Source organism: Colletotrichum chrysophilum (assembly GCF_026319265.1).
Source record: "Colletotrichum chrysophilum strain AFK26 chromosome Unknown scaffold_173, whole genome shotgun sequence".
Taxonomy (NCBI): Eukaryota; Fungi; Ascomycota; class Sordariomycetes; order Glomerellales; family Glomerellaceae; genus Colletotrichum; species Colletotrichum chrysophilum.
Window position 1 is genome coordinate 39915 of NW_026517460.1, and position 24575 is coordinate 64489.

A 24575-nucleotide genomic window follows, 5' to 3' on the forward strand; every position below is an offset into this window, starting at 1 on the left:
CTGTTGGCTGCAATGTTTCTGATTGACTACAGTGAAGCGTGGATCCCAAGATTGATGTGCTGGATTGAGTCGGCACCCGCTCACGAATGACCACAAGGACACGAAGCCAAGAGCCCGCCCTTCAGATGTGGCTTGGTATAGCAGACTGTGTGTTCAAATGTGATCGCCACATGAACACAATCGACAGTCTGTTGCGTATTTCACGTGCATTCTTCCGAGCAACGGACGTTTCTGTAATGTAATGTGGGTACTATCGGCTTCTATGTGATGACGGTAAGGGGGATGTGGGTTATTTAGAGATTCATTTAGCGGAAAGAATAGGTTCGAGAAAGTGGTTGCGAAATGGCGCTGTTTGGAAGGGATTTCAACCAAACCCCAACTTGTGGTGTGGCATCAGAAAGCTGAATCGTAATCCTGGCCATAACGCATCCCTGAACACTGAGCCACCAAACATAAAACCAGCTCGATGGAGAGGCAAATCCTCACCGAATCCTCATCCATCAAGCCTCACGGTCAGAAAGCCGTGCATTCCGTCCAAAAATGGCTCAGACAACACACGGAGCACATAAGCGGCTCATCAGTTGCTGCGATGGAACATGGATGGACTCACTGGGAAAGCAAGGGTAAGCCAGAAGAGCCGTTCAATCCGTTAGGTTTGATAGTCTCATACCCCAAACATAAGGCTGAGCCTCAACCCAACGTCACGCGAATCCCACGAGTGCCCCTCAGAACCTGCCATGACGGCACCCACCAGATCATCATGTATGATCCAGGCGTCGGGAGTTCGGATAGTTATGTGGAAAAGTTCACCGGTGGCCTTCTGGGGACTTGACTTGCTCAGATACGCCCTTTCCATTATTAATTGAAAGTTTCCACGTCTGATTAGCATCCAGAATATCAGAGAAGTATCCAACTTCATCTGCGCCAACTGTATTGACGGAGACGATATAATTCTTATCGGCTTCTCTCGGGGTGCATTCACCGCGCGCTCTGTTGCCGACATGATTGCAACAGTCGGCTTACTGACGCCATTGGGGCTGGGTCACTTCTACGCGGTGTTCGAAGATTTCGAGAGCGTGACTGACGTAAATCGCGATCAAACTCTCTTTCTGGATCCCCAGGTTCTGCCATATGACAGCGAGAAAGGAAAAGCCAAGCGCGAGTCGGAAAAGGAGCGAAAGCTGCAGTATGAAGAGTGGCTTACAAAGGTAGGTGTGCTCCAAAGTAGTGCAATCGAGATGGTGGCTTACACCAACAGAATGGCTACACTAGACACAAATACCAAGATGGTACAACGGAGATCAAAATCGAGGCGATCGGCGTGTGGGATACTGTTGGAACTCTGGGCATTCTCCCAGCGCCAGTCATCGGTTTACGCGGATCCTCCAACCAGCAAATTACCCATCTACTAAGCGTGAGACTTCTGCTGACTTCATGTACATGGGAATTCCCAAGCACTCAGATTTCAGATCACGTAGAGGATGCATTCCATGCCCTTGCTCTTGATGAGCCCAGATATGCATTCAGGCCAGCTCTTTGGGAAAGGCTTGACAACACCAAGACAAATCTCGAACAGGTGTGGCTTCCCGGAAGTCATAGCACTGTGGGAGGCGGATGACACGAGCAGCAAATCTCCAACATATCTCTCGCCTGTACCTGCGTTTTTATGTGATTGGGAAATGAGTGAAGCATACATTCAGCTGACATACGCAGGGATGTGTGACCAGTTATCGAGTGTCGGAGTTGAGTTTGACCCACGCCCATGGAGGCCATCTTCAATCAAGGTCTGCGGTACTCTGCAGGTCATCCGTTCCCTTACGTACTCCAAGGCTCACGGATCATGGCTGTCAGCGAAGAAGTCCTTCCCATGGGCTAAGCCCGAGATCTGTGCGGCGAAGATCTCCAGTGTGAAGCGCAGTGTGAAGCGCGATGCGGCTGAATGTAATGGCAAGAATTATCATCCGGCAGGCAGCGATGAAGATCTCTGGAAGCTTGCCCGACCTTGGGGGCTAGGCCTAATGCGAGACCCTGGCGGCCGCCTCCAGACCATTGGCGGGACCACAGTCCGACATCCTGGAATTTTCAAGCGTACTGACCCAGATACGAACCAAGACAGCGACGAGGCTCTGCTGGACACCAACGAAAGAATCTACAACAGCGTTCGCGTCAGGTTAGCCTGCCAAGGGCTTGCTCTTGACGATGTAGAGATCTGGGACTGCAAGCCCCTTACCCGGGCGGCGGACGGCAGTGCGCTCTGGAAGCTAGAGCGCGGGTCTGGCTTGACCGCCTCCGAACTAAGTCAGACCAAAAGCTTCCGACCCAGGGAGTTGGATCTTGGTACGGGCAATTCGAAGGAAAACTTTATCCGGTTGGGGACAGGGACGGGCAATGGCGGTGCGTACTTGTTGATAAGCGCCGTGGGGCTGTGTCTCTGGAGGAGGTCTTACCTGAGGAGCCTGTGACGGGATACTGGGAACGGTATTTCCTTGCTTTGACGGCGGGAAATCCCGGTGTGTGGAGATGGGCGGAAGAAAACCCTCCCTTGGACGCCGCGGGATCTAAGGCTTGATCTAGGTCATCTTGTCTCAGTCAGTGGCGCTCCGGAGGCGATGCCAAGTAAGGAACAAGGGTCTAAACTTACGCATACGGTTGAACGTCCTGATGATCACTGCTTTTTCAGAATGACGGCAAATCAAAAAGTTTTCTCCTGAGTGATCGGCAGTCCTAATGCTTACTCCCACGTTTGACCTCACGTTCCACGACAACGTGCAGCAACATGCAGGCCACACTCACACCACGAGATGGCCACGAGAGAAGACCTTTCTGCCAGGAGTTCAAAGGAAATCACCGAAATTGCACAGGGACTCCATCTTAGACATTATTGCGATACTTCATTAAACAGTTGGAAACCGACTTGCGCCATATGATGAAATTTAAGGTATGGCTGCATGCGACCATTTGACTACACTTTCGTCATAAGCAAGCCACGGCTATGGGCCTCGTCCACTACTAACGGGATCTACCGATCATTGCTAGAAAGAATTCTAGAGCCATGTCTCGGAAACGGACTCCAGATTGGTGGGCTAGCCAGCATCAACGGCCATGTGCGATCTTGGTGTGCTCCTCCCGTCTCGGCCGTGAGCCATCTCCGGGACCAGACCCAGCCATCCGGGAGGAGCTGTTTTAGAGCTCAAAGGTTGTTGAGCTTTCAGCTTCAGCCAAGTTGGTGATAGAACAAACGCCTGGGCTTGAAGTTGGTGATCACGTCAAGCTCACCTCTAAACATTGACTGTTTTCGGCCATTGAAGCTGCCTGCAACGGGAATATCTTGAGCTTCATCGTGAGAATCGCGACGAGGAACAATTATAAAATTGGACGAGAATTCCCTACTCAAGGCCTCTTCTTTTTTCACCAGCAACAAATCAGCTCAGGTCTTCACTACTACTACTACTACTACCTCTGCTCTCTTAATTAATACTTAATACTCCTAATACCTCCTCTTACCCCTAATTTTAATCAATACCTTCGTCACTCTTCAAAATGTCTACCATTCGCAACTTCACCACTCTTGCTCTGGCCCTTGGCGCCGCAGCAGCCCCTCAGCTTGTTCAATTCACTCCGGTTCAGCCTCCCCAACCCGACGTCCCGGAGGTCCACGCTCCCACTGTCACCCCTCCTGCATTCCCCACGGTTGAACCCACGGCCCCGACTGTCCCGCCGATCAACATCAACAAGGACCTTATCGTCGAGCCGGCTTTACCGAATGTGGAGTTGAAGGGTCCGAAGGTAGCGCGAGACCTTCCGGTCAAGCTCACTCCGCAAGGCCTGGAGATCTCGGTCAGCGTCCCCATCGTCGTGCCCACTGCCGGCGCGGGTCTTCCGGCGTTGGCTCCCCGCGAGGATGACTTCCCAGTCGACTTCAACGCAATCCAGCCACCTAAGACTGTGCTCCCCAACGTTTCCACTCCGACCCTGTCTGTCAAGCTCCCTGACGTCGCCATTCCCTACCCAAAGGTTCCTAATACTCCCAAACTGCCTCGCCGCAACATTAAGATCCCCAAGGCCGTCATCCCCACCCAGTCCGTGGATCTCCAAGCGATTAGCAGCATCATCTCAGCCCTGGGCGGCCTCGTCACTGCCCGCAACGCTGAGCCTCAGCCTGCGAATGTGGTGCTCGATCTTCCCGCAGCCACCAGCGTTCTCTCTGTTCTTGGTGACATCAAGGCCTCCGTTGCAGGTCGCGAGGTCCCGACGCCTCTTCCTGTCGTCAGCTCGGTTCTCTCTGTCTTGGGCGACATCAAGGCCGCGATCATTCCTCGCCAAACACCCGATGTGCTTCCTATTGTCAGCTCTATTGCATCAGTCGCTGGCGGTGTCAAGGCCGGCATCATTGCCCGCGAGACTCCCGAGGTGCTCCCCATTGTGAGCTCGGTTCTGAGCGGTGTCAAGGCTCCTGTTTTTGCCCGCGAGACTCCCGAGATCCTTCCAATCATTAGCTCGGCTGTCAGCGGCATCAAGGCTGCGGTTGTTCCTCGTGAGACTCCCGAGGTCCTTCCCATCGTCAGCTCGGTTCTCAGCAGTGTCAAGGCCGGAGTCTTTCCCCGCCAGACTCCTGAGGTGCTCTCCATCGTCAGCTCGGTTGTTGGCGGCATCAAGGGTCCCGTTGTTGCCCGCGAGACTCCTGCCGTACTCCCCATTGTCAGCTCTGTTGCCTCTGTCGTCGGCGACATCAAGGCCTCGCTTCTTCCTCGTGCGCTGCCAGTTGAGGTTCGCAGCACCACCGTCGACATCGCCGCTGTCAAGACTGCCATGGCCGTCTTGAAGAGCATCATCGACTCTCGCGATCTCGCGGCCGTTGGCGTCACCATTCCCAGCGTCACCGTCGAGGTTCCTATTGTCAGCTCTGTCCTCTCTGTCTTGAACAACGCCGCAGGCACTGGGCTGTCCATCAAGGCTGCTCGCGGCACCCTCCCCGAGGTTCCCGCCGCTGTTGTCGCTGTCGGTGTTGACGTTCCCGCCTTCACCGCGACCGTTCCCGTGCTGGTGCCCGTTGCTGCCCGCACCGCGATCGACCTGCCGCTTAGCACTCTCATACAAGTACCTTCCATCAGCAAGACCATCGAGCTGCCCGCTGTCCAAACCCCTGAGTTGAAGGGCAAGTTCACCGCAGGCAAGCGCACCACCGCTGGAGTTATCGGCGATGTCCAGGGAAAGATCGACGAAATCCTGTCTGCTGTTCCTCAGTAAAACAGTCAACAAGTTATTCGACAAAAAGCAAGACGAACACCGGAGAATAGGAGACGGGGGGTGGCTTGGCCGGCAGATGTACCCCACACAAAGATTGAAAACAAGGGAGGCCGCGGTAATGGGAACTAATAGGATCGGCGCTTAAGGAACGTGAACTTATAATTAGCGGGGGAAATAATTGGTAATTGTGAAAAGTGTTGAACTCTAAAGGAGCCCCTGAGGCATGAATCTATTAATTGCTTAGAAGCTAATTGAAAACCATCATCGCCCACGAAAATGTGCCAAGTCGCGCTGATCATCTTCGCCCGAACGTGCCACACGGTGATTACTACACATGACTCCCATCAAAAAGGTCTGTTCCCTATTCCCTGGCCGTAATACGGCCGTCCGAGAGTCCGTCTTTCACGTTGTTTTAGAGTTAGGCCCTCCTGATGATATTATTGGGGCGCGCCAACGGCGTCTCCTAGCAATTACTCTCAAACCGCCAAGTGGCACTGACCTGAGTCGCTCCAAACTCTGCGCCTTACGAAGCCCTCTCTGAGCCATAAAGGCCAATGGTCTCCCGCCTTACTGATCAGTGTCTTTGATGCTTGCCACCCAACTCCAATCGGTCATTCACTCACTCTCTTTAAACCAAAGTCCAACTCAACCAGTCAGTCTTTTAGTCATTCGTTTCCCACAACAACAATCCATCAACATGATGTTCATTCACTCCTTCATCGTCGCTCTCGCTGCCCTCGGCGCTTCTGCCGCCCCGGCTCCGCAAACCTCCGGCACCCCCGACGCCCCGGCGGAGGACCGCTGCTCCGGCGTCACCTGCCCTGAAAACTCATACTGCAAAGTCTTTGACTTCCGCCTCGAGAAGCCCGTCGCTTGCCAGGCGAACGGCACCGTATCAGAGGAGTCCCAGGCGTGTGGTAGCGTCATCTGCCCTATCGGCACGACCTGCTGCAACTCATCCTGCGGCGTCTGCGCCAAGCCGGAGGAGTCGTGCCTGCAATGGGTTTGCTAGTGGTCGTTCTCGAGCGGCACTCGGAATCACCAGGCATCTTTTTCAAGCGGAGTTGAGGCGTTTAGGACGGTCTTCTCATAACAACAAATTGGTCGCGATTACCGTCGCAGAGTTGGCAGCATTGCAAGGCCCCCATCAAGATATCCCACGACAAATTGAAAATTACTTCCACGCAATAATTCGCAGTGCACATCGTGACGTTTCTTCACATCAAAGTGACTTTCTTGGCGACCCATGTCACAAAATGAGGACAGGGTACGCGCTGCTTCTTTCGCTCTTTTGACAACGGCCTCACCGAAGCAAATAATGAGGGTCAATGCGGAGTCCTTGACATGGATTCGAAAACGTGCGGCGATGCAAGCCGTCATTGAATTCAATGTAGAATGCGAGAATACTTCAAACACTCCTTCTTTAAAGATGTTACATCTGTCACAAATGAGCCACTTCCAATGGTCCATGAAGAGAGTCCCCCCTTCCCTTCGGCGCTGACCGTAAACTCGAGGGACCAAAACACTGGAAGGGGTAAACCCCACAATCCGGCACTCATCTGAACTGAGTCGTCTGATGTTCACCCGTATGCTAAGCCTTAGTGATGGGGAACTCTGGTGTCTGGGTCATCCCTGTCTCCGCATAGTACCTCTCCCAGTGATTGACAAGCCGGCGCATCACCTCGGGCTCTTTGTCTGACACATCGTTCATCTCGGCCGGGTCCTTCTCGACGTCATATAGCTCCCAATCGTCCTTTCCCCTGGGCTTGTTGAGCCAGACTGCCTTCCACTTGCCCTCGCGAATGGCTCTGAGACCGAAAAGCTCCCAACCGTGAACATGAACATCCTCTCCATGCACTGTCGAGTCGGCTGCGCAGTAGTCTGGGGAGGACAGGTGGGACACCCAGGACTTGCCGCGGGGTATGACGACTTCGCGGCCCCTGAACGAGGTTCCGGGATGCTGTACTTGAGCCATTTCTAGGATGGTAGGGAGAATGTCCATGACTGTTGTGAAACGATGGGTGATGGCTTCTTCCTTAGCTTGGAAAGGGGGGTATCTGATGAGACATGGGCATCGAATGCCGCCTTCGGTAATCCAGCACTTGGATCCTCTAGATGGTGCGGTCGCTGCGCAAGCCCATCGAGCTCCTAGGTTCTCGTCAGATGCTACCTTTGGTGGGAAGATGCTGAGGGTGGTTCGAGTCACTGACCATACCAAGAGAAGGATGATTTCTCCCCGATGTTATCAAGGCTATTGTCGTAGTACTTTTGAATCACGCCGGCAAAAGTTGTTTCTCCGCCCATCATCTGCGACGATTGTCAGAGCGGTCAAAAGACGAGTTTGCGGGAATGGCGCATGACTTACGGGAATTGCTTCCAGCGCCGCTCCTTCAGCTCCGTTATCAGACATGAAGAGCACGAACGTGTTGTCGAGTTCGCCAGTGGACTCGAGGTGGTCAATCACTCGGCCGATATTCTCGTCGATCAGCTCAACCATCGCAGCAAAGACTTCCATTTTCCTTGCTGACTCCTTGCGCTCAAGGTCCGACAAGTCCTTCCAATCCTTGCCCAAAACGCCGGTGGGGGGCGCGTGTTCGATGCCCTTGTCCACAAGGCCTAACTCTACGAGCCGTTGCAAACGATGTTGGGTCAGAGCGTCTGGTCCATCATCGTACTTTCCAGCTGTGATCATTAGCAGCCATTCACTGGGAAAGGTAATCTTCAACTTACCATACTTCTCGACAACCTCACGAGGAGCTTGGAGGGGCCAATGAGGGGCAGTGAACGGGAGGTAGGCAAAGAAAGGCTCGTCTTTCTCCTTTTCATTCCTCTCTTCCAGGAACTTGATCATGCGGTCGGTGAAATACCTTGTCGAGTAAAAGTCCTTAGGGAGGTCCGTTCTGTGGTTAATGAACTTGTCACCGTCCATCCAGTGGCCTTCGGTGTTGAGACATGGAATCTTAAACTCGGCATCGTCAAGCTGAGGCTCGTATGCGTGGTGGTTCCCAGATCCGGGCAAGAAGGAAAAGCTCTTGGTAAACCCGCGGCTACATGGAGCAAGTTCTTTGGACAAGCCGAGATGCCTACGCCATTGATCAGCATGTATTCAGATGTCTTCAGCACCGATCGGCACTTGTTCGCACTAACCATTTTCCAGACATAATCGTGTGATAACCATTGTCCTGAAGAATCTCGGACAGAGCTGCCACTCTCCAATTCAGGTACCCCTCATAACCGGGCTTGTCCTTGAAGTAGTCACCGAAATGCCGCATGTGCTCCATCATTTGGCCTACGCGCTGTCAGCCATTTATTGTCGGGAAGTCTCTAATTGAGAACGCACCAAGTCCTGCGATGTGATTGTCGGTTCCAGAGAACAGCATTGAGCGGGTGGGAGAACATGCTGATGCCGTGTGAAAGTTGGTCATGCGAATGCCGTCCTTCGATAATTTCTTCAACACGGGCGTGTTGATCTCTCCACCATAGGGGCTGATATCAGAGAAACCGAGGTCATCGGCAACGATAACCAGGAAGTTTGGTCGTTTGCTTGCCATCTTGAAAGTGCGGGGGTTCAGGAATTGGAGTAAGCAGATGGCGGGCTGGGAACTGGCGGTGGTGCTGCTGAAGAACTTCTCACCGCGGCAAGATCAATGGCGACTAGAACATTCAAATCCAAACAGCATGTCGCAATCACATTTTAAGCTGACGCAATGACTGCTAGTTCTCATCTGGAAATTATTTTCCTGATCTTTGAGGTGCTGAAACTGCAAGGAAATGGAGTCTGCGTAAGTCGTTCCAAATCCGCGGGTAATTCAGAGGTTATCTCCCCGTGCTTCCCCGTTGACGATCAAAAAGTGGTGGCATCAACCCCACACTCGAGATCCGCCGAGATCCGGGGGTGGGAACTGCAACAACATCGTGACCAGTGATGTAGCCCGCTGTATCATCCTTGTGTTTCCTCTTGACATGCTGTCGAGACTGATATTTGGGTAGCTCAGAAAGCCTTTCACATGTTCAACATTCAGACAATCAGCATGATCTCAGGGGCCCTGGTAAAATCAAAGACAGCATGTCTTACCCAGCACAAATCTCGCAAAATTGCCAATGAAATGTCCCCAGATGAATGTTTTACTCCATAAAAAATTCGAATGTGTTCTTTGACTGTCCGCAAGCGTAAATCATCATTCTTCGACAAAGGTTGGGCATTGCCCGTTCCTGGCGGGCAGTGTCAACGGGGAAGGACGGGGAGAATGTTCCTGAGACACGGACACTATGTCGATTTCGGTTTAGTCCAGGATCTCCTCCTGACACTAGTGGGGGCGGGGACCCATCACGAGGGCAGCTCGCTTGGCATCTCGAGTCACAACTTTGCACGTTGATGCTGGGTCAACTTCTCCGGCATCCAACTTTCTCGACTTCAAGGCCGGCAAATCGTCAATCGAAGTCGTTATGGCGCAATTGCAACCCGGAAAGTTGCAAGATGTCAGCTCTCCGGGATGGTCGGTATAAAATCGGCTCAGTCGACTCTTCGCGGAGAGTGAGACAGTTGAGCCGGGCTGGACAACGACAATCTCTCCGGCAGAATCATTCATCATGTTGGGCCATCTGAAGTTGAGAAAGACCTTCAACAGGTCATTGTTCACCACGGTGATGTTGATCGCGGTGTCTCAATTCAACTTCGGCTTCGACCAACAGGGCTTCAACTCTACCCAAGCCATGGACGCCTTTGAACGCCAGTTTGGGTGGTACAACCCTCACAAGAAGGTGTACTACCTGGAAAGCTGGTGGCTCTCACTCTTTGCAGGCTTGCCCTACATTGGTTTTGGGATAGGTAAGAGAATTTAGCGGTTGTATGAGGCAACCCTGAGATTGGCATTGGATGTTGATAGGCATCTTGATCGGAAGCTCCGTAAGCAAACGGTTCGGCAGACGCATGTGCATGTTTTCCATGAGCGTATGGTCTTGCATCGCCACAACGGTCATCATGACGTCCAAGAGCCGAGATCAGATACTGGCAGCTCGCATCCTGGCATACATCTACATCGGAATGGAGCTAGCCGTGGTACCCATCTACCAATCCGAGATCACACCCCAGTGCGCCCGCGGGTTTGTGGTCGGGACATACCAACTAAGTCTTGCAGTACGTATTCGTTCTCAAAAATGAACGGACACAATACTGACGTGGATAGGTTGGGGGCTTGGTCGTCAATGTTGTTGCGCGGGGAACGGGTAGTCTGAACTCGTCGGCCGCGTACCTGATCCCATATGGGCTCTTCTATCTAGTGCCGCTGATAGTGATAGCTGGCATTTGGTTGGTCCCAGAGGTATGTGCCCCCAGTTTTAGAGTCTCGCAGCCGGTGGCATTTTGACCTTACTCGTCTATAGTCTCCCAGATGGCTTGCTATGCAAGGTCGAAACGAAGAAGCCCTCATCGCCCTCACTCGCCTCCGCGAAGGCAAGTTTACCGAAGACGAGATCGCCGCTGAAATGGCCCACATTCGCGCCGGGATAGACAGAGAAGTCGAGAAGGGCAAATTCAAGGACATGTTCCATGGAAAGCAAATGACCAAGCGCACCATGTCCGTCATCGGCGTCAACTTCTTCATGCAGGCAACAGGCTCCATCTTCGCCAGCGTATACGGCGCCATCTTTGTCAAACAACTCGGCTTCATCAACCCCTTCACCGTAACGATCATTACATCAATCATCAACATCTTCATGTGCCTGTGCGCAATGGTCTTGCTGGACAAGATGGGACGGAGGTAAGTTTGTGCTCTCACCTGCTGCGCCCCGCAAGGATTCTCCCAAATAGTTGCAAGACCGATTGGCTGACGCGGACACCAACATCGCAGGAATGTCATCTTCTTCGGCGGATCGATTCAGACGGCCGGTCTGTTCGCCATGGGTGGTCTCGGACTCACCCAAAACCCAAGCGTTCCCGTCAAGTCTGCCATCGTCGCCATGATGATTGTCATGACCACTGGCTTCACCCTGGGATGGGCGCCCACTTCGCACGTCCTGTCTGCCGAGATTCCGAGCATGCGTCTTCGTGATATCACGTATCGTACCGCCAGCGTTGTCAACATTGTAATGCAGTTCACCATCGCATTTACGCTGCCATATCTTCTGAACGCACCATATGCAAACCTGGGGTCAAAGGTCGGTCTGATCTTCGGCAGTATCGGTTTTCTGTCTCTGGTGTTTGTCTATTTGTGCGTCCCGGAGTGCAAGGGCCGAACGCTTGAGGAAATTGATACGCTGTTTGAAATGGAAGTTCCTTTGCGGAAATTTCAGAAGATGGACTTGTCACGGGTGGATGCACACGTCAGCAGTAATAAGCAGGATGTAGAAACAGGGTCAGATGTTGTCGTGGCCCTCCATGTGGGAGGAAAGGACTAGTATACACGATCCTTGAGGAAGAATCCTTAGCCTAGATGACTTTGCAAACCACTTTGGAATTTCAATCACATCTCACTCAGGAGGAAAAATGTTTATAAGTCAAAACCAGTTTGATTAAGGCGTCTATCCAATAGCAATCTTCCCTAAACAGTACAGAAGTACTTCCACACAGGCCAGATCCAATTGCCGAAGGAGTGACGCTTTCCTCAATACTCCAAAGCACAACCGTAACATCATAAGACTAAATCAGACTACCATTATCCTCCACTTTTACCCGGTGTATCGCAGCGCACTATCTTAACAAGTCATCCAATCATGCATATGTGTATTGTATACCGCTTTGTAGGCAAAGACCCAGCCAGGCAAGACGTTTAGAGCATGAAAGCGCCGAGGGCGAAGGCGCCAGCGACGGCAAGGCCAGCAGCGCCGAGGACGCTGTTGCTGCCGGGGGCAACGACGCCAGCAGCGGCGTTGGGGGAGCCAGTCTCGCGGCCACCGCCGATGGTGGAGGTGGCGATGGAAGGGAAGCCACCACCGTTGGAGGTGAGGAAGGTGGTGGTGCGAGCCTCGGAGGTGCGGGAGCGCTCGGAAGTAGGAGCGGGAGTGGCACCGCCGCCGATGGTGGTGGTCAGCTGAGAGCTGGCAGTCAGGCGGGTAGCCAAGACAATGACGGTGTTGGCGGAAGAGGTGGCGGAGGAGGCGTAGGAAGTGGACTGGAAGCCGCACTGGCTCATGATGGAGTTGATACCTATGGTGGAAAGAGTAAGTCTATGTGTACAAGCTTGCGAAGATGTTCAGATTGCTCACCCTCAAGGCTGCGCTGCTGGTCGCTGGCAACCTTCTCGTTCATGCAAGAGGAGCACTGAGCAGCCAGGTTCTTGACATCGAAAGAGCTGTTGGTGCAGACGCACTGGGCGTCAAGCTCATCCTGAAGCTGGTCGCTGTTGTTGTTGGTCTGGCCGGGGATGAAGTTGACGGTGCAGATGTTGCCAAGGTCGCGGATGGGGCGGCAGATGGCAGTGCAGTCGGAGGGGATGTCGTTGGTGTTGAGGCGGAGGTCAGCGTTGACAACCGCGGCAATGGCGGAGAGGGCGACGATCTTGGCCTGCATTTTGAAGGTTGGGGGGTTGTTGTTGAGGTGAGGGGTGTTGAACAAGTTGGAAATGCTGAGCGAGCGTTGAAATGAGCCGAGGCTGCTAAGAGTTGTAAAGGGCGAGAGACTAGCTGTCGAAGGCGAAGTGAAGCTGATTGTGCGTGATGAGGTGAGAGAGAAGATTGGGTAGAGACGGGATCGTGATAGGATATTTATGTTCTGGGTGTCAACAGTTCATGCCCTGCGTGAACGGTGCTCCTTCTGCTCCTCCTCTTCCCACACTGCAGGGCCGGAGATCCGCTTCGGCATCACACGGGAGGCCCCTAGGCGTCGAAACAGCCGGCAGCTTGTGCCATGACAAGACGAAGAGTGGCACTGATGGGAGAAGGAAGCAGACAGAGGTTCTCCGGTCACAGGCAGGGCTGTGGTGGTGGGCATTGCCAAGCTGCATGGCAGAGGCCCCGAGCTGTCCAAGCCTCAGACCAAGAAGTCATTGACGCTATCGGGAACCCGAAGTGTTCAGCCAAAAGAGGAGCATAGTGTCTCGTTCCTGGAGCAGAGAAGTACCTTTTGCAGCGTTCTAGGCGCAGGGCGCAGTGCAGCACAGGACGGCCCAAGAGCATCTGCAGCTGTAGGCAGCGTCTTGTCGAAGCATAGCATCGTGAAACGTCTTTCTCGCTTGTCAACCGTGTCTGTCGCCTCTGTTCTCCACGTGAACCGACATGGACTAGTGCCATTGCTCAAACCTTGTTGTTAGCGTATCCCGGTAGTCTATCTTGAGTCCTCCAAGCTAAGGGACTTGAGGGTCCTCGCCAGCCATTCCTGGGAGAGCGAGGTACCATGCAGGGAGAAGAAGAGTCAACGCACGTCGTTATTTGGCAGAAGAGATTCTGCGGCGCATTGCCCTGATCCCAGTCCTCTCCTGCTCGTCCAGAGGCCCATCACGGCATGGTGCTGGAACCGATTGTTTGGTCTTCATCTTGAGGGCGACCGTCTGAGCTCCATGTTGAAATCCTCCATGGTAAAAAGGGATCAAGATAATTCAAGGGTTGAGCAATGCTCCGTTACCCTGGAGAAGGTATCCGACCAACAGGCACGGAGTACGTGGGTGGCCTTGGCCACGTCTAGTTCCGCATCCTGCCCCTAGAGCATACTTTATCGCTACAAGGTTGCGGGAAATGACGAGGGACAGCTGCCAGCGCTCAACTCTCTCCAGGGCCGCTCTCTCTTACTCTCTCCGGAGCTTCGGTCTGTTGTAGGAGCGAGGTTTGGGCCACCGTCCGCCCTCGGCATTACCCTGCTAAGCTCAGAGCCTCAGATGCGCATGGCGCTGACTGTAGGACGTCCACTTGCCCCCTTCCCTCCTCCCTCCCAACCACCAGGTTCAGTCTGGACATCCGCACTGCGGCTCTCAAGCCTCCCCATTGTCCCGACGATCTCCCCGTAGTAAGCCGCTGTCGAGTTTCACATGTCGCCGTAGCACCGGGCCGTGCGCGCGAGGGCCATATTGCGGTCTGCTCTCTTCTGAACGCTGCACTGCGTTTCCCCAATTCATCCGTTGATTGTGCTTCTGTGCCACGCAGATATTGACCACTTCACGACCTGTGTCACAGCGAGTTGCCGGCTTACCGTTGCTGATTTAGTGATTCAAGAGCTTTCTCCAGATCAGTGGCACCCGTTGAGGCGTAGCATGATTCAAGACGACTAACTGTCCCGAGCTAGCCCGAGCCTCGAATGGCCCTAGGAAACAACAACAGTCTGTGCTATGAAGCATTTCAGTGTGGCTCAATTACTCACTTGACATTGCGAATTGTGGCAACACCTGTCCGGAGACACACCGGTGAGTCACCGCAAAGCCGCAAGGCCATAGGAACTGCATCCTTTGACTGAGTAATCATCATATCTCTTTATTGAATCATGATCGCAGAATGAGAGTTGGGACCTCTCGTGTTCTCCAAGCTTCCCGCTGAGACTAAGACTAAGTCTTGGCCACGGAGAAACATGGCGGATGATTGCCTAGGCAACTCTTAATTAGTAGCGTCCGTCGTGAACGCCACCCTCAATGTACCAACCCCCAAGAAGCTTCGATTCAAGTTCTAGCCCGGCGCCACCAATTTGTCAAGACCTCGATTTAGCTGTGATAATTCGACCAGCCAAGATCCTGACCGGGATCTAGTTCTCTCGTCCGTCCACCTCGGTTATCAAGAGACCGAGCAGCTTCTTAGCTGAAGACCTCTCAATGTTATTTGGATCCCGCCATCGTGTTCCCATCGGACACATGGGCAAAGTTGCAGTCTCCGAAAGACGGGTTTATGCCGTGAGTACTAAGATATTTGAAAGCTGGGGCCAGGGGCAGGCATGCATTAACGGCATTGATGGCGAGTTCGTCCAAGGTCCAACCATCACGTACCTTGTCGACGGGTAAATCCCTTCTGCCCCAAGCTTCCAGCCATCTCAACTCTCGCGACCAGGATTGCGGACAACGATGCAAGGGGTCGAAAGCCATTTCCACGCGCCTGGTTCTTCCGCCTTGCAGTGAAGCCTGCCAGGCGATCAAAACCCTGCGTCCGCATGGGTATCTGCAGATGCTTCGCAAGCTGTGGCTGAGCATGTCATGATGTGCATGTTCGTGACGGTTAAAAGCCCCAAACAGGAGGTTATGCAGGAGGACGTTGTACAGCACAAAACATCAACCGAATTCCAAGCATTGTGCCTCTGCAAGCTGTACCCCGCGTTTGAACCGGAGAGGGGCGACAAGGATGTGTTAAGCCGAGAAGTGTGTCTCTCGGGCCTCTCGTTTGTGGTATGAGAAAGCGAGCTGTTTTTCTGTTCGCTATGGTGCCTCACCAACGGGGTTGCAGAAACAGAACAGCAGCAGCAGCAGCAGCAGCAGCAACAAGAGCTCGTCGCGCTCAGAGTTGAACCATGCACCCTGTGCATCTCAGGGCCACAAGACTAGGGATGAAGACAAGGAAACATCCGGCCAAACCTCCAGAGTGCCAATAAAAAACAGGTCTTGACGCACTTTCTGCAGGAACTCTTCACATCCGACAGCGATGAGATCGTCTTCTCTCTCGTCGAAAGAAAACGCGCGAACTAGCGGCCCGTGCCCACAACCAACCGTCCGTCTCCGGGAGGCCAACCTCTAGCGGCAAATCCTGCCAGGGGAACGAGGAGGGGGAACGGTGTGGCTCGGTCTGCGCGCCGAGATTGCACGGCGTCGAAACATGTCAGGGCAGCCCGTGCTGCTGCTTCTGCAGGTTTAGCATCACATGCCTATTACCGGTTCCCCAAGAAGAATGTCATTGCGAATTTGTAGTGCACGGCGTATTTCCGGAGCGTAGGAGGAGAGGTCCGGTGATTTGCCTCCGGGTTTTGATGGGGCTGGGTGCCGTGTAACTGAGGAATTGTTTGCCATCTTCTGCTCATGCTGTTCTGCACATGATCAAGTCAGCTGTTCTGCTGAAAGCGATTCAAGTACGTCGTCCTATGAGTATGATGGCAGACCCCCAGTGTCTTCGTTGAGGTGCGCATCACGCTGAGATCTTCTTTTCTCCTCTCCTACATCACTCCCAGGGGGCCAAGACCGATATGCAAAGGCAAGGCTTCGTCGCCGCTGCTGACCAAGAATCATCCAGTCTCGCCTCTCGCCTCTCGAGCAGCACCTCACGCAGCGAAGCACAGTAGAGCCTATTGACGTCACGAGCTCGCCTCTTGCGAAGGACGAGGCAGATGATGCAGTACATCATGCGCACTGCCGAAGGTTTGCCAAAGTATGTAATGTATTTCTATGGTAAGCAAGCAAGCCCACGTGCAGATGCAGGCGTATGATTTCCCCGTCGATGCGCACCATCTTTCGCCTCATTATCTGTCAATCCGACGCTGGAAATCCAATTTCTGCCAGGATACCCGCCATGCGATCGCAACCAGCTTTTTCGGCGTCGTCTGTTGTTGTGGGCGATGTTGCCATTTGGGAAAGCGGTGGCCTGACCTGCTGGGAGGCCGGTGAGCCCAAGAACCGACCGATGGAGTACCCCGGATCCGACATGACGGGAATTGCGGGGCGTTCCTCCGGCCGTGTCGGAGTGAGCGGCGGGGATGTTGGCTGTTCTTCAACGGACCTGCGGGGCAAGTGTTAGCTAATCGCTCTCAAACAGTGTCTACAGTGGCGATGGACAAACCTTTGATTGAAGCCGCAGACTGCAGCTGTTGATGAGGTGGGCATGCTGAAGGCTTCATACCCTGTTCGGGTAGGGGTCGGGGGAAGCAGTGGTTCGTCTGGGCGGTGCCGGTGGCATCCAATGAGTGGACCCCGGGAACAATGGGTCTTCCGGTTCAATCCCTTCCGGCTGTCGTGCACCGAGCTGGAGGGAAGACAAGGGGGGATCAAGCACCGGGATGTCAAGGGCGTTCGCGATACTAGCTGATGAAGATGCACGATGGGCTTGAACTCCATCGTTCGCGACGATCGAGCCAAAGAGGATGGGTTGGTGTATTTAAACGTCATCAGCATCGCACCCTGACGAGAGAGGCATAGATGGACTTGCTGTTCATGGTGGGTAGAAAGCCAAACCCGAGGACTTGGAGGGAGCCTTGTGCTAAAGGTACGCCTCCTGCCATCGACAACCACCGCCAGAGTTGGCGTGGGGGGTGAACATCGTGGCTTTCTCAACAAGTGACGTGATGCCGTGTTCTAGGCCGTTGCGCCGGGCTCCATGTCAACGATCTCCGGCAAGGCAATCTTCCACTTTGAATAGCCGTAATGGGTCGCGGCCTATCCCAGACAACAAGAACTCGCTTCACGACCCCTTCAGTTGAGTCTGCGAGGCGTCGACAGCGTGGACTAAGCAGTCACCCGGCCCTACGACTCCGCGAATCTCACAGAGATCTACACCCTCCCCTGTGGTCTGGACTTTTCGATTTTGATTGTCTGGGGTAGGGAATCTGAGAATGCCATGAATGGTCTGCAGTGTTACTGCAACAGCTGACTCGGCCCCTTGCGCCCACGTCCTAATGGAGGAACCACAACGGCGTGTCTGCGGACCAAGCTCCGGTTCGCTGCAGATGAGAGACCACATCGCAGCGGGATCCGGCTTGCAATGTGTAAAAAGACCCGTCCAGGCCTTTCTCTCGTAATCGCCAAGCAACGTGCAGAATGGGAACGCTGACGTCACGGAGATCTCTCAATTAAATCCGGAGCTGTGTCCAGCAAGAGGAGGACTTCAGTGTCGCAACGAAGCAGTAAGGCAACCAAAAGGTGGTCTGAACAGGAAGGGTCCTGGAGAAAAAGGGTCCAGACTGGGGGCTGGACCCTGGGCATCAGCCCTCCCTGCGCCGCAGCGACGCGGCAGCCATTGCCTGTTGATGGTTGATCTCACTGCCTTGCGTCTTCGGGTCCGATGATTTCGTGGAGCATCCGGCTTGTTGAGAAATGACGTATGCTGCTCGATTTTCTTCAACTCAGTGTTGCTTCTCATGGCCATGAGAAAACAGATGTAGCTCCATGCTAAGCCAAAGGGGTTTGCGACGGTGATGTTGCTGCTACTGGGGCACCTGACACGATGTCTATTCCAGAAAAGGATCAGCCATCCAGTTCGTTTTTCCTACGAAGAAAGGCTTTCGAAATCGCGCACTCGAGACATCGGGGATTGACAAAATTCCCATGATCAAAAGTCGCCAATCTGCCATCCGGTTCACTTGTGGATGGACCCTGAGAAGAGCATTTGGGGGTGTGCAGGGGTGCTTAGCGGGCGCATGGCACCCCGAAATCTGCTTTCAAAATCAGGGCAGAGGGCGCCAATCCCAAGGGAATCCTGTCGGATGCCTCGCCGGCAAGCCCTGGGATCGACCGAACAGCGCAATCCAGGCCGGTCTTTAAGTCCTCGGGTTGTTCAAGATGTGCAGTCCTTTCACTTTTTGTCGTATGACTTCCCTTTCCCCTGGAGTTTTGTCCCAGCCTGTTCTGGCAAGGCAAGGCAAGGCAACTAAACGACGAGCGATGATTCTGAAGACTACCTCAGATGCAACCAGTGTCTTTCAGCTGATGACGTCACGGAAATCCTCCGCTGCCACCGGCTCTGCACTGCCCCGCACCTCTAGGAATCAAGCACGCTGTCTTGGCCACACCACTGCAGTATGCGCCCTAAGATCCAAGTGCTCATCATGTATTATCATTACTACTGTGTCGGTATCTAGGGGGTCGGGAATGCCATCAATATCGATGGTCCGCTATGGATTTTGTACTGTAGGGCAATAAGGAGAAGCTGCCTCCACTCGTCTCCTCCTCAAAGCGCGCCTGCCATCGTGGCCACCTCTTATTCGTCCAGCACTTCCCACAGGCTATTGAGGATGAACACCGAAACTGAAATCAAAATCCGTCATCTGTCCGAACACGAAGCTTGCTTCCGTGGGCATAGGCACAGGAAGGGGCACAGGCAAGTTCGCTGCAAGCAGTCGCCCTCCTGTGTGCTGTGTCGAGAGAGTCCCTCGGGGTGGTCGACTGCGGCTCGCTTCGATCGGCTCCGATATCTTTCGTCTTTTGTTCTGCGCCGTTCGTGTGGTGGAATAGACCAATTTTTCCTCCTTGTTCTTGATCCATTCACAAGCTAAGACACCGAAGCGGACCTTGCTGGGATGTTTGTGCTTGCTGAACTTGCTTTGTGTGGCGTACTGGTTGAATCTCTTACGGACCCAGGACAGCGTATCGAGAACCTTATCCCTGACAACCCATTCATCCTCGTCCACTTCCTCAAACAGGTGACGCGCGCTCTTGTACCTTCGAGGTGACCTATCATCAACAGCCTTCAATCTGCCTGTGCCTACAAAGACAGACTCGTCAGCAACTTGCCTCAGATAACCTGGTAGGCTTCCTTACTTTTGCTGGCACCCTCGCGCGGGCACGGTTGAGGGTCGTCGCAATCAGCCATGGGGATATCGAAGTCGTCATCGTCCTCCGGTCGAGGTTTCCGCAGGATCATGTAGTCAACGAAGTAGAAAGCCTCGAGATTTGGAAGGTGACGAGCCAGGAATTCGTACAGGTGAAGGGGATACGTTCTCTTACGGCTGCCAAAGTGATGTTCCCCGCATAGTCGACAGTAGTAGCCTGATGTCGCGCCTTCCCACTGAGGACAGTACTGGACGGCGACTCGACGAATGTTGGCGAGCTGGTCGCAGCTGATATTCAGAGCCAAGCGACAGCCGGCTCCCATTGACTTCAACGGAATGTATTCCAACAAAACGACATCGTCTGCGGCACCCAGAGATACCACACGGCCGTCATCAAGCTTCAGAGTTCTTGGATGGCTGGCCAGACGCTGAACCACGGACCTTGCCTCGGAGCAGGTGACAGAAAGAGTGGCCATGATTTGGTTGATGGAGACGTGGTTGGACAGGTTGGCTCGAGGCGCCGCGAATCGAGGCTTCAACGTTGCTGGTACAAGGGGGCCATGGCGTCTCTCCTGGGAAAAGTCGGGTAGAACGTCGTCATCCTCGTCTTCGCTATCCGGGGGGCCAAGGGCTACGGACCCGTGGGATACAAAAGAGCGGGCTTTCGTATCGATGCGGAGGTATTGCATTCCAGGCTCAAAGATGGCATCCTCCCAAATTTGCTGTCGAATCTCGGTGGGGAGTTTGGGAAACGGAGCGAACGAGCGGACAGAAAGCGGAATGTCGAACTTGAGAGCGAATGCCATGCTGGACGATTCCGTGACTCGATTGATCTTTTGGGTAATCAGCGAAAGACTTTATGGAGCGATACAATAATGGTGTTGGCAGACGTGGAAGATGTAGTCGGGAGCCGGGCCGGAAAGCGAACGTCAGTGATGCAGGTCTCGGCCTCGACCTCGGTGAATGACTCTGCTTTGTGGTTGCTTCGATGACTGCGTGGGAAGGAACCGCAAGGAGGTGAGCGGAAATGAAAGGAATGTAAGAGGCCAACGGCACCTTGTGAACCTCGACCCGAAGTTGTGGACGGGAAGTTGCATCTCGGTTCTGGATGAAGTCCGGCAGACTGGAATGGGAAAGCGGGAACCCGAATGAGTTGTCACTGCCCAAAGTGAATGCGAACCCGCCACGCCACGTGTGGTTTATTAGGCAGGAACAACTCAGACGGGTGGGTAAGGTCCGTACCTGCCTTGCCTTGCCTGCCTCTTCGGTGAATATGGGAAATCCCACCAAGAACCTTACTTCCTCACACGTCGCCTTTACATCGCATCGCCTGCCTCACCAATATCCCAACTCACCGACGCTCGTCATCAGCATGCAAGTTCTTGGTTGCTAATGCTGCATGCCACGACCTGCCACATTCCATAGCATAGACTGCATCGCATGGGACCGACGGGCTTCATCCGCGATAATGTTCTATTAGAAGAGAGGATAACGGAAGGATGGTATGCTGTGCGTCTCTCATGATGCAAGATTCTTAACCCAACGCACAGCAGCCCGAAAGTCGTTTCCAATGGGTTCCCGATTTCTCCTCGCCTCTTCTAACCCGCCCTTCCGGTAACCGCCCGGGAAACACAACCATAAAAGAAAGAGAACAATCAGCACCGACAACGCGATGGGCTGTAGCACCCAAACTCCTCGGCTGTTCGCAACGGCTCCGATGCCAAACGGAATGATGGCACCGCCAGCCCCGCCAAATGCTGCAGCGAACCCGATGACGCTGACATGGTTATCCCTCGGCAGTAGCTTCGCGGCCGCGACGATGGCTGCTGGGAACAGCGGGCCGAGGAAGAAACCGAGCAGCATCACGAAGATGACCGATGCGACAAAGTTTGGAACGAGCCAATACAGCAGCTGCAGGACGATAGACAGGAGGACGTACACGGCGATGGCCCGCTTCTCTCCCACGCGACCTGTGACGAAGCCCAGTATCAGTCGACCGAGCGTCAAACCGAGCCAGAACAGCACCGTGGTGATGCCGGCGAGGAACGGCTCGGCGTGCCGCACGCGCAGCATGAAGGTCACGATCCAGCCGCCCAGTGCGACTTCTATGCCCACGTATGCAAGCAGGTAGAACGCGAGAAGCCATGTAATCGGTTTACGGATCACTGCTACCGTCGACGTGTGGTTGGCGCCGTCCGTCGACGAAGGGTGTTTCTCACGGTGCACCTTGCCCGTGGCTTTCCAGAATGCAGTCGAGGTGAGGATGAAGGTGAGGGCCGTCATGGCTGTCATGACGTAGTAGAAGTTGAACCACTCCAGGTCGGCCCTTGCAACCATGGCAGAGGCGATGAGGGGACCAACGGTCGCACCGAGCCCGTACGCGCCGTGGAGGAACCCGAGTAGCTCGTTCGAGTTCTGCATGTTGCCGATCCAGGCGTTCCAGCCGCTGTCCTCGAGACCGTTGCCATATCCTGTCACCAACAGGGCGAACGGCAGGACTGGGTACGGTGGGTGTAGGGCCAGGGGGAGGAAGCCGATGGTTCGGGCTATTGGCCCGATGATCGCAATGCCTCTCTGGCCCAGTTGATGGTGGATGAAGTTGTTCGTGAGAGCGGCAATGATGTAACCGATAAATGGTGCTAGGAAAAGGAGAGAAACGACCGTATATGAAACGTCGTAGTAGCTCTCAATCTGTCACCGGATCAGCAGAGCTCAACAGCATCTTGACGGTGTGGTCAGCCCACATATGGAAGCAAGGCCTGTGATAATCGTCAGCGATGGTCTCGGATGAGCGTTTAGGAGGGAATCTTACACCGACGGCTCCATCATTCATGCCCATCACGATGAAGCTATACAAAGTGGCGACATATCGGAAGGCGTTCGTCCGAGTCCCGTTCCATTTCTCAAGTTCCGGCTCGTGTTCCTGGCTCCAGCTGGGTTGACGCTTCTCGTCCGTCTCCATGAGACTGAGCGACGAGGGGGTTCGCGATAGGTTGGGAGGGTTGATCGGGTCTAATAACCCGACGTCGGAGGAAGATATTGACTTGAGTGGCTGAGCGCGCATTTCTTGTTGAGGAGGTGTTCCTGATGAGATCAGAAGAACACATATATCCTAATATCCCATGCATTATCGACAGCAGCCGGATGCGGGGTCGCCTTTGCCGGATTGGCCTGCCGGGAGCGCAGCCGCGGCGCCCGTTCTCCCACACCATCATCAAGGTTTGCTGAGGCCGAGCACGTTAACCTTTGAACGGTGCGACAGCCCGCGTTTTCAAGCATTCTCCGCTCGTGTATTAAATTCCGAGGATGACCCAAACGAACCACGGCCGGACGTGTGGACGCCCCGGATCCGGCTCGGAGCCGACGTATGACCCCGCCGTCTGACCACCAAAAGCCTCCGAACGGCCCCCAACAGCAAGGAGGGAAAGCCTCCGAATGCGTTTTACGACGGGTTCGCGTCTTGCAACAGACGACAGTGCACAACGTTCATCACTGACCCAGAAAAGCAAAGCACCTTCTCTGTTCTTGGAAGAACAAAAGGAAGAAAAGATATGACCATCGCCCGCCATCCGAACCAAAAACGGTCAGCGTGCGAGAGGTGTCGCCGACAAAAGCTTCGATGCTCCCGCCAAGACACGGAAGAAGAAGCCCGCTGTTCGCGGTGCGCGCGACTGGGGTTCCCTTGTGTCGCCGGCCAGCAACGGCGGATCGGCCGGCCCACGCGCGCCAAAACCCAGGGAAACAATGTTTCGAATGACCGAGACCGAGGCTGCGATCGTGAGGCAGCGCAGGAGGAGGACGAAGGAGATGGAGATGGGGATGGGGATGAGGCTGCGGGTCTCCGCGGGGACAACCTGTTGTTAGCTGAAAATGCGACCGCGGAGACCACGCCGCCAGTGGCTGCGAGATTTGGAGAGGAGGTGGCCGAAGTTGGTGTCGACGTTCAAATTGACCCCCTTCTTTGCGACTTTGAATGGGATGAAACGGACTTCGCCGTTGACGTCGGCGACCACTTAACGGACCATCAAGAGACAGCTGCACGTCCGCTGTCACAGCTGGATGCGACAATACAGCACGAAGCATTCGTTAGGCTGTCCAAGGTCAACATCGACCTCCACCTGCACCTGTTCAAGGTCAATAACCACCGGCAGCATATGGATCTGTGCTCCTTCATCTACCCCGATTCCGTCCTCAGCGTTGATTCTGTCACCCTGGCTGAGCTCGCCCTCGTCATTTTCCAAGACTTCGTAACTGTTCTTTCGACTCTGGCCAAGTCAATGAAACAGGCGGCAGTTGACTTGGCCATCCTGCCAAGCCAAGACGCTGTTCCATCTCTGCCGTGGGATAACTCTGGCGGGCTGCCGACCGTTCTAGGCTGGATCGTTCCGTCGGAAAGTCTCCCATCGCCGGACATCATGAGTCCGTCAACCGCAACGTCCGCGCCCGAAGCCGTAGGTCCGCCTTTGGCTCTCGTCATCACAAGCTGCTTCGTCCAAATCATCACCCTCTTTGAGTCGATCACCCTCCACATCCACAAAAGACTCGAATCACTCGCCGTGGATCCCCTGACGCCAATTGAGGGTCTCAAATTCGGGGCCTTATGGATTGGTGATGGACATCTGCAAGGCATCATCTTCACCCAAATCATCACCAGTCTCTTGGAAAGAGCTGATCGTCTTCTCGGCCTGCGAGACCATGATACTTCGAGGGGGGGCACATCGCCGCATCAGGCAATTCTATCCAGTGAGCAGCGCGATATACTGCGTGGTCAACTCAAGGAAGTGACAGGTGACTCGCTGTTGCGGACAGAAAAGCTTAGAGACAGCCTCGAAATGATGAGAAGACGTCTCACGGAAGCATCAGCGCTAAGCACTTAGACTTCGCGCCTCATTAAATGTTGAAAATCAGTGGATCAAATCTGGCGATCAATGCGCGTCGGACCCTAGTGGAAATC

The 24575-nt window shown here is 54.1% G+C and overlaps 8 protein-coding genes across 8 annotated transcripts; 4 read left to right on the top strand and 4 right to left on the bottom strand.

Moving 5' to 3' along the window:
* Positions 1-3540: 3540 nt before the first annotated feature.
* COL26b_012363 (uncharacterized protein) lies at positions 3541-5247 on the top strand (the record flags this gene model as incomplete). The annotated part of the gene is given in 2 exon segments (XM_053185008.1): positions 3541-4750; positions 4763-5247. 2 exon segments carry the CDS (start codon positions 3541-3543, stop codon positions 5245-5247), a joined length of 1695 nt encoding a protein of 564 aa, XP_053031042.1.
* Positions 5248-5944: 697 nt separating this feature from the next.
* On the top strand, positions 5945-6315 carry COL26b_012364 (uncharacterized protein; the record flags this gene model as incomplete). Its single annotated transcript, XM_053185009.1, has 2 exons — positions 5945-6250; positions 6307-6315. 2 exons carry the CDS (start codon positions 5945-5947, stop codon positions 6313-6315), a joined length of 315 nt encoding a protein of 104 aa, XP_053031043.1.
* A 523-nt stretch (positions 6316-6838) lies between these two features.
* Positions 6839-8798, bottom strand: COL26b_012365 (uncharacterized protein; the record flags this gene model as incomplete). The annotated part of the gene is made up of 6 exons (XM_053185010.1): positions 6839-7287; positions 7458-7554; positions 7613-7929; positions 7978-8294; positions 8395-8536; positions 8588-8798. 6 exons carry the CDS (start codon positions 8796-8798, stop codon positions 6839-6841), a joined length of 1533 nt encoding a protein of 510 aa, XP_053031044.1.
* Positions 8799-9837: 1039 nt separating this feature from the next.
* Positions 9838-11643, top strand: COL26b_012366 (uncharacterized protein; the record flags this gene model as incomplete). The annotated part of the gene is made up of 5 exons (XM_053185011.1): positions 9838-10075; positions 10134-10384; positions 10434-10568; positions 10630-11006; positions 11097-11643. The coding sequence occupies 5 exons, from the start codon at positions 9838-9840 to the stop codon at positions 11641-11643; spliced, it is 1548 nt and encodes a 515-aa protein (XP_053031045.1).
* Positions 11644-12014: 371 nt separating this feature from the next.
* CAP22 lies at positions 12015-12754 on the bottom strand (the record flags this gene model as incomplete). The annotated part of the gene is made up of 2 exons (XM_053185012.1): positions 12015-12391; positions 12451-12754. The coding sequence occupies 2 exons, from the start codon at positions 12752-12754 to the stop codon at positions 12015-12017; spliced, it is 681 nt and encodes a 226-aa protein (XP_053031046.1).
* Positions 12755-19341: 6587 nt separating this feature from the next.
* On the bottom strand, positions 19342-20427 carry COL26b_012368 (uncharacterized protein; the record flags this gene model as incomplete). Its single annotated transcript, XM_053185013.1, has 3 exons — positions 19342-19364; positions 19423-19548; positions 19611-20427. 3 exons carry the CDS (start codon positions 20425-20427, stop codon positions 19342-19344), a joined length of 966 nt encoding a protein of 321 aa, XP_053031047.1.
* A 712-nt stretch (positions 20428-21139) lies between these two features.
* COL26b_012369 (uncharacterized protein) lies at positions 21140-22685 on the bottom strand (the record flags this gene model as incomplete). Its single annotated transcript, XM_053185014.1, has 2 exons — positions 21140-22312; positions 22434-22685. The coding sequence occupies 2 exons, from the start codon at positions 22683-22685 to the stop codon at positions 21140-21142; spliced, it is 1425 nt and encodes a 474-aa protein (XP_053031048.1).
* A 680-nt stretch (positions 22686-23365) lies between these two features.
* COL26b_012370 (uncharacterized protein) lies at positions 23366-24498 on the top strand (the record flags this gene model as incomplete). The annotated part of the gene is given in 2 exon segments (XM_053185015.1): positions 23366-23398; positions 23413-24498. The coding sequence occupies 2 exon segments, from the start codon at positions 23366-23368 to the stop codon at positions 24496-24498; spliced, it is 1119 nt and encodes a 372-aa protein (XP_053031049.1).
* Positions 24499-24575: the final 77 nt, after the last annotated feature.